Source organism: Drosophila kikkawai, chromosome 3R (genome assembly GCF_030179895.1).
Source record: "Drosophila kikkawai strain 14028-0561.14 chromosome 3R, DkikHiC1v2, whole genome shotgun sequence".
NCBI classification, from domain to species: domain Eukaryota; kingdom Metazoa; phylum Arthropoda; class Insecta; order Diptera; family Drosophilidae; genus Drosophila; species Drosophila kikkawai.
In genome coordinates this window covers 15233186-15239841 of record NC_091731.1, presented here as the reverse complement: position 1 = coordinate 15239841, position 6656 = coordinate 15233186, and the positions used below count along the sequence as shown (strand labels likewise).

The 6656-nt window shown below is 49.6% G+C and overlaps 3 protein-coding genes across 4 annotated transcripts; all 3 read left to right on the top strand.

The window, feature by feature from the left end:
• The first annotated feature begins 16 nt into the window (after positions 1–16).
• Positions 17–2965, top strand: mRRF2 (mitochondrial ribosome recycling factor 2). 2 transcript variants are annotated; one of them, XM_017180383.2, is made up of 9 exons: positions 17–225; positions 283–445; positions 503–795; positions 853–1222; positions 1281–1503; positions 1553–2058; positions 2121–2334; positions 2385–2534; positions 2596–2965. In XM_017180383.2, the coding sequence occupies exons 1-9, from the start codon at positions 87–89 to the stop codon at positions 2758–2760; spliced, it is 2223 nt and encodes a 740-aa protein (XP_017035872.1). In that variant the 5' UTR covers positions 17–86; the 3' UTR covers positions 2761–2965. The 2 variants fall into 2 exon arrangements, with proteins under 2 accessions (XP_017035872.1, XP_070143559.1); XM_070287458.1 differs by having other exon boundaries at positions 24–225; positions 2385–2965.
• On the top strand, positions 2830–4547 carry LOC108084247 (sarcolemmal membrane-associated protein). The gene is made up of 3 exons (XM_017180384.3): positions 2830–3994; positions 4053–4208; positions 4272–4547. The coding sequence occupies exons 1-3, from the start codon at positions 2978–2980 to the stop codon at positions 4371–4373; spliced, it is 1275 nt and encodes a 424-aa protein (XP_017035873.1). The 5' UTR covers positions 2830–2977; the 3' UTR covers positions 4374–4547.
• A 99-nt stretch (positions 4548–4646) lies between these two features.
• mRpL45 (mitochondrial ribosomal protein L45) lies at positions 4647–5982 on the top strand. The gene is made up of 2 exons (XM_017180385.3): positions 4647–4804; positions 4872–5982. The coding sequence occupies exons 1-2, from the start codon at positions 4760–4762 to the stop codon at positions 5892–5894; spliced, it is 1068 nt and encodes a 355-aa protein (XP_017035874.1). The 5' UTR covers positions 4647–4759; the 3' UTR covers positions 5895–5982.
• The last annotated feature ends 674 nt before the right edge of the window (positions 5983–6656 follow it).

The following is a 6656-nucleotide window of genomic DNA, read 5'->3' as shown; positions in this document are numbered from 1 at the left end:
TAGCGGCATTAATCGATAACTGTTGCTGCCAAACAGCTGATTTTGGTTGTATTTTGCAACTATTTTGTATTTTCGTTAATTTATCAATGAAAATGCTTAAATATGCCTGGCAGAGTGACTTGCATCAACGGATTAAATTGCTCCGGCAGCTGTCTGCTCACATCCCGCAGCGATTCTACAGCAGCAAAATCAGAAACATTGGCATTCTGGCGCACATCGATGCAGGTGAGTTTTAAGAAACAATTTTCTGTCCAAATTATCCGGTAAAGAAACCCGTTTCAGGCAAAACGACGACCACAGAGCGCATGCTGTTCTATGCGGGCAAGACTCGGGCCCTGGGCGAAGTGCATCGCGGGAATACGGTGACCGATTACCTAACCCAGGAGCGGGAGCGCGGCATTACGATATGCAGCTCGGCGGTCACGTTTCCCTGGAATGGCCACCGGTAAGGACTCGTATCTCCATTACTCTCCTGTTTGGTCCCTTTATATATTTTATTTAGCATTAATCTGTTGGACACACCCGGACACATTGACTTCACCATGGAGGTGGAGCAATCACTGTACGCCGTGGACGGTGTGGTCGTGGTTTTAGATGGAACGGCCGGTGTGGAGGCCCAGACAGTCACCGTGTGGACGCAGGCAGACAAGCACAAGCTGCCGCGTCTGATATTCATCAACAAGATGGATCGTCCGGATGCAGACTTTGACAAGAGTGTTAATGATCTCAAGGCAAAGCTGGAAACGCAGCCTGTTTGCTTGCAGTATCCTGTGAAGAGCGAGGATGGAGTATTGGGTTGGCACTGGTCACGAACTCTATAGAATGTATATAATCGGAGTGGATTCCCCGCAGCCATCAATGATGTCATCACCCTGGAGCGATTGAGCTGGCAGCAAAATGACCTCGGCCGCAGCTACAAGAAGACGAAACTGGAGCCCTCGGATGATCAGCGCCAGCTGCAGGAGAGGCGCAATGAACTGATTGACACGCTGTCGGGATTGGACGACGAACTGGCTGACGTGGTCATCAGCACAGAGAGCTTTGACAATGTTGATGGTGCTTTAATTGAAAGGGCTCTTCGACGAGCAACAAGTCAGCAGAAGGTGGTACCCGTGCTCTTGGGTTCGGCGTACAAAAACGTTGGCATTCAGCGGCTGATGGATGCTGTGAATGCCTATCTGCCGGCGCCGGAGGAGCGAAACGAGATATACGACTGCTTCGGGTAGTAGTTAATCCTATAGAGGAATCCTTGCCTATTTTAGCACTTCTATGCTTTGCAGAAACGAGGTGGCTGCCAAGGTCTTTAAGATTGTGCATGACAAGCAGCGAGGACCTCTGACGCTGGTGAGGATTCTGCGCGGCGAGGTAAAGCGCGGCATGCGCCTGATATCTGCCCGTGGCCAGGCGGAGGTGGTGTCCAAACTGTATGAGCCTTTGGCAGACGAATATCGAGAGGTCAGTTCCCTGCAGGCCGGAGATGTGGTCATATGTGCTGGCCTAAAGGTAAGTAGTACTCAATACAGGACCTCAATGGTTCTTAACCACTACATAGTCCACAGTGACGGGCGACCTCTTGACCTCCAGTCAGTCAGCTCTAAAGAATGCTCAGAAACGCTTGAGGCAAAGTCTAGGCACATCTCCTAGCCAGGATGAGGAAGACTCCGACGAATCAGATGAGCTCTTCGCCTTGGATCCGCCTGTACCAGACGCTGTGTACTTCTGTTCCATTGAACCGCCTAGCATTTCCTCGCAAACGGCCATGGAGCAGGCTCTGCGGCAGCTGCAGCGCGAGGATCCCAGTCTGCGGGTCAGCTACGACGCGGTCACTGGGCAAACGGTGCTCGGCGGAATGGGCGAGCTGCACATGGACATCATCAAGTCGCGCATCCTGAGCGAGTACAAAATCGACGTTGAACTGGGCCCACTGCAGATCGCCTATAAGGAGACCATCGAGTCGGCCGCAATAACCACGTTGAGCGTGGAGAAGGAAATCGCTGGCAGCAAGCAGAATGTCAGCATTACACTGGAGCTAGTGAGGGACCAAAGCGAGTTGTTCAGGTGACCTTTAAGTGGCGCTCGTCTGGAAATCGGTTCTGACTTTCTCTGTTCTTCCACAAAAGCTTGGATAAGTCTCCGGAAAATATGCCAAACCTCAACACATTGCGACCGCGCATACTTCAGGTTCTGCGGAAGGGTTCCATCAGTGCCTTGGAGCGGGGACCTCGCGTGGGTGGACAAGTGGTGGAGACGCAGATTCGCCTGCACAACGCCACCATTGGTCGGGGCACCGCCGACTCGTTCGTCATGGCTACGGCAGCTCAGTGCGTTCAAAAGGTAAATTAATGACCTTTGTGGGTCTCTTTGTAATCCTCAATGCCTTTCAGCTGCTGAGCACGACTGGAACGCGTCTGTTGGAGCCAATCATGGCCCTGCAAATTGTGGCCCCCAGCGAACGTATCTCCGGGATTATGGCTGACCTTTCCCGCCGGCGAGCCCTGATCAATGATGTCCATCCGAAAGGCGACAGGAACAAAGTGAGTTTGGGAAATTTTCAAGGTTTTCTGAACATTTCTAAAGCCCTATCCCTCTTCCCAGATGATCCTGGTGAATGCCCCACTGGCCGAGCTCTCCGGCTACTCCAGTGCTCTTCGCACTATCAGCTCGGGCACAGCCAGCATGACCATGCAACCGTGTGGCTTCTCCTCAATGAACTCTGCGGACGAATCGCTGGCGGAGCGGCGAGCCCAGGGCCTGGAATAAGGGAACGGATAATGTTGACTAGTTCTAAGCAGGCAGGGTGTCAGATGCCAGCCCTTAGCTGGGCCGGATCTTTTTGTGTTTGTAATCGTCACCCGTTTAGCAATATTAATATTTTGTGGACTCAATCAATGTCGGACGTGTTTAAGTTGAAATTTAGATTGGATTGGACATAGCAATAAATTGGTTTCTTTCTGGTTGAACCCTACACTGCCCAGCCATGGCGTACTCCACACAAAGGGAGTTCTTCCACGTGCCGTTTCGGAACGAGACCTATGAGTTCGAGTGCTCCGAAGAGTGCGTTAAACTGAAGACCTATCCGTCCACGGTGGACGACAGGTCGTGGTCAGCCAACGAGGATAGAAAGTCACAATTCGTGGCCGATCTGGTGGCCTGCAACACACCCGTGAAGGGTGGACAGCGTGGAGGTCCAGAGGATGAGTACGGAACTAACCTGGTGGTGGGCGACAGCCTGATCAATGCCGCCGACGACACAATTGGGCGCATGCAGGATCTGATGGTCAGGAACAACTTGCTAAAAAAGAAGTTGGCCGATTCCGACGACAAACTAAGGACGGCCCAGGAGGAGAGTGACGAAATCAAACGGATCATGGATCAGCGCTACGATCCGCAAAAGGCGAAGGAGCTAAAAGAAAAGATCAAGGAGCTGGCCGATGCCGGCAAAATCACTCCGAAGGACGAAAAGGAACTTAGCGACTTACAGAAGGCCATCGACGACATGAACAAGGCCCATGACATCCTCCAGGCTGAGAACGGCAACCTCAAGCGACTGATCGAGAAGCAGTCGAAAAGATGCCGGCTGGACAGCGTCAAGATCGATCCGGAAAGGAGTAACGACATTCCTTACCTGCAGAACAAGATCGATGATCTGGGAAAAGAGGTCAAGCTGCTGCGTCAAGCCGAGGACGAGAAAATGACGGGTTCCGGTGCTGGTAGGGGCGGTTACTCGCCGGAGAAGGATCCAGACAACATCCAGCGGATCGTGGCGGAGCGCGATGCCCTGAGGAGGAAGTGCAAGGAACTGGCCGATCTCAGCGACAAGGTCAACCAGCTGGAGCAAAATGCCAACAAGGCGGCCTGCCACTCGTGCAACCTCGAGAACAACCTCCAGCAGCAGAACCAATGCATAAACGATATGCAACGCGAAATGGCGGACATGCAGGACTACTACGAGAACGAGGTGGACAAGGCAAAGGGAAACGAGGAGATTCTCAAGGTAGGTCACCGAAAAATTGATTTAAAAGCATCCTATTGATTCTCTCATCTCTGCCCAGTGTCGATGTCAACAAATGAAGAAGGAGCTGATGGCCGCCAAGAGCGCCGCCCAGCGGGCCTGTTGCCAGCAAAAGGAGATCGATGTTCTGCGCAACGAGCTTCGAAAGCGGGACATTGCCCTCAACGCTTATGATTGCCAGTACAAGCAGCTTATGGTGAGTATATCCGGAGAGCTGCTGAGATACAAGTATAAGTATTATATCGGTACCATCCTCCAGTTGAAGGCCAAGATGTTCAAGAGTGCAGGCTATCGTTTCCTCGACGACCTACCACCTGACTGCTGTGACTGTAGCGCGGATGGTGAGGAGGAGGAGGGATGAGACTGATAGCCCAGGAACCGGAGTCTTATCTTCGTTCAGATTGTTTCCAAATTTCCAACAGCCATTTCCCGAAATCTAAAGTTTTACCAAATTACAAACCATATATGCGCCAACTTCAAACCGTACTTTTGAAACTGTCCAATTCCTATTACTGAATATATTTTTAAATATCAACGGTCCTTTGAGTATTCGATTGTTGCACCAGAGTAATCGATTAAGGTTTGTTGGGTAAAATAATCGATTTAAGTGCGACCAGATGCCGAAAGAGGTACATCCCGGCCGTTATAGGTCGTTTAGTTGGGATTTTCAGCCAATTCCGAGCACAATATGCAGCTCTAAGCCAAACGTTTATTGTTGAGGAGTTTTTATATAATAAATAAATTGCGATGGAGAAGATTGTGTCAGCCAAAACATGTCTTAGACTGCTTCAGGTGAGTGTTTGAGTCCATAGGCATTCGTACATACCTCTACCAACCCCGTTTTCATTGACAAATGCAGGCAATGCCCGCCACCTCTTCTGGTAGCCTGGGTGTGCTGGCTCCTCCCGTGCAAAACATGCTTCAGATGCAGCAGGTGCGCCACCGGCAGACCAAACACTGGAAGCCGGAGTTCAAGCGCCTGCGTAAGTTGAAGTTTGTCAAGATCGATCTGCCCAATCTGCGCGAGAAGCCGGAGGACATCAGCAAGGAGGAGATGCGGAGCCGGATGAAGGAGCGCGGTGTGCTCCCGCCCCGTCCCTGGATGGAGCGGCCCTTCCACATAAGCTGCACCGGCGGCATCTTCGAGGCGTATGTCCCGCCCGAGGGTGATGGAAAGAAGTCTCTCATCTCGACAACCGGCGCCAAACAGAAGCTGGAGTTTCTGGAGAAGAAATCAAAGAGCTTGATGGCCGTGCGCAAGATCCGCTCATACGAGGAGTCCTTCAGCACCGACGATTTCGGCGCCGAGGCACAAGACATCTACATCAAGGCGCACACTCACATGGCGGCTAAGGAAAAGTACCAGATTCGCGAGTTCGTGAGCGAGCGCTGCTATCCGGAGATGATGCACAACGTCAAGGACAAGACGATTCGCTGGAAGTTCCTGCAGTCGCTGGAGCCGCCTCGCGTCGTGCACGCCCGTTGCACCGAGGTGATCACCAAGGAGAACCAGTTCGCCCAGGTCACCGTGCGCTTCCACAGTCAGCAGATGCTGGCCATCTACGACCGCTTCGGCCGGCTGATGCACGGCAGCGAGATCCTTACCAAGGATGTGCTGGAGTACGTGGTCTTCGAGAAGCACATCTCCAACGAGTACGGCAAGTGGAGGCTGCACGACAAGATAATTCCCGATTGGCTTCCGGCCAAGCAGCCGGCGCCCATCACCTATCGTCTGATCGAAGATGCCGAGGCGGAAGCCCCCAAGGAACTGAGCTCTGGCGAAGAGACCACGCAACTGGAAGCGGCCAGCGAACAGCCAAAGGAGCAACTACAGCTGGCTACCCCGGTGGAGAGTAGGGCGAAGCCGTCTATGACCATATGATTGTACTTTTTGTGGGCCGCCTGGCGGCTCAGAAGGTTGAACGTTAATGTTGTCAACACTAGTTAAAAATTATAATTTCTAAAAATCATTTTAATTTGTTTTTAATTTTTATACCCTTGCAGGGTATTATAATTTCAGTCAGAAGTTTGCAACGCAGTGAAGGAGACGTTTCCGACCCTATAAAGTATATATATTCTTGATCAGCATCAACATGCGAATCTTTCTAGACATGTCCGGAAGAAATCGATTTTTTGGCCATTTTTGCGAAATTTGGTAAGGGGTTACATCATTAAAATTTTTGATTTTTATAAAAAATTGAATTTTCAAAATTTTTAAATGAAGTATGCAGATTTATTAACTGTAGAAAATCTTGCACAGAACAATTTTCCGATTTAAAATTAATGCTCTTTTGGCCGAGTTATGATATTTTTAATTTAAAAAAAAACAAGAAGAAAAATTTTGATTTCTTAAAATTTTTAATTTGGTATGCAGTTTTTTTAAATTAATTAAAACCAACACAAAACTGCTTTCCGAATCGAAATTAATGCATTTTTGGCTTAGTTATGATATATTTTAATTGTTACCTGCAAGGGTATACAAACATTGGCTGGCCAAAGTTAGCTTTCTTTCTTGTTTGTAATAATTTGATTTCTATTGCTCATTTGCTCTTTTTGTTTATTTCTAAGATAAAGAAAAAAGGATGGCTTATCAGAACCCATTAGAGTTTATTCAAATACTCCTAATTAACAATTAGGAAAATGT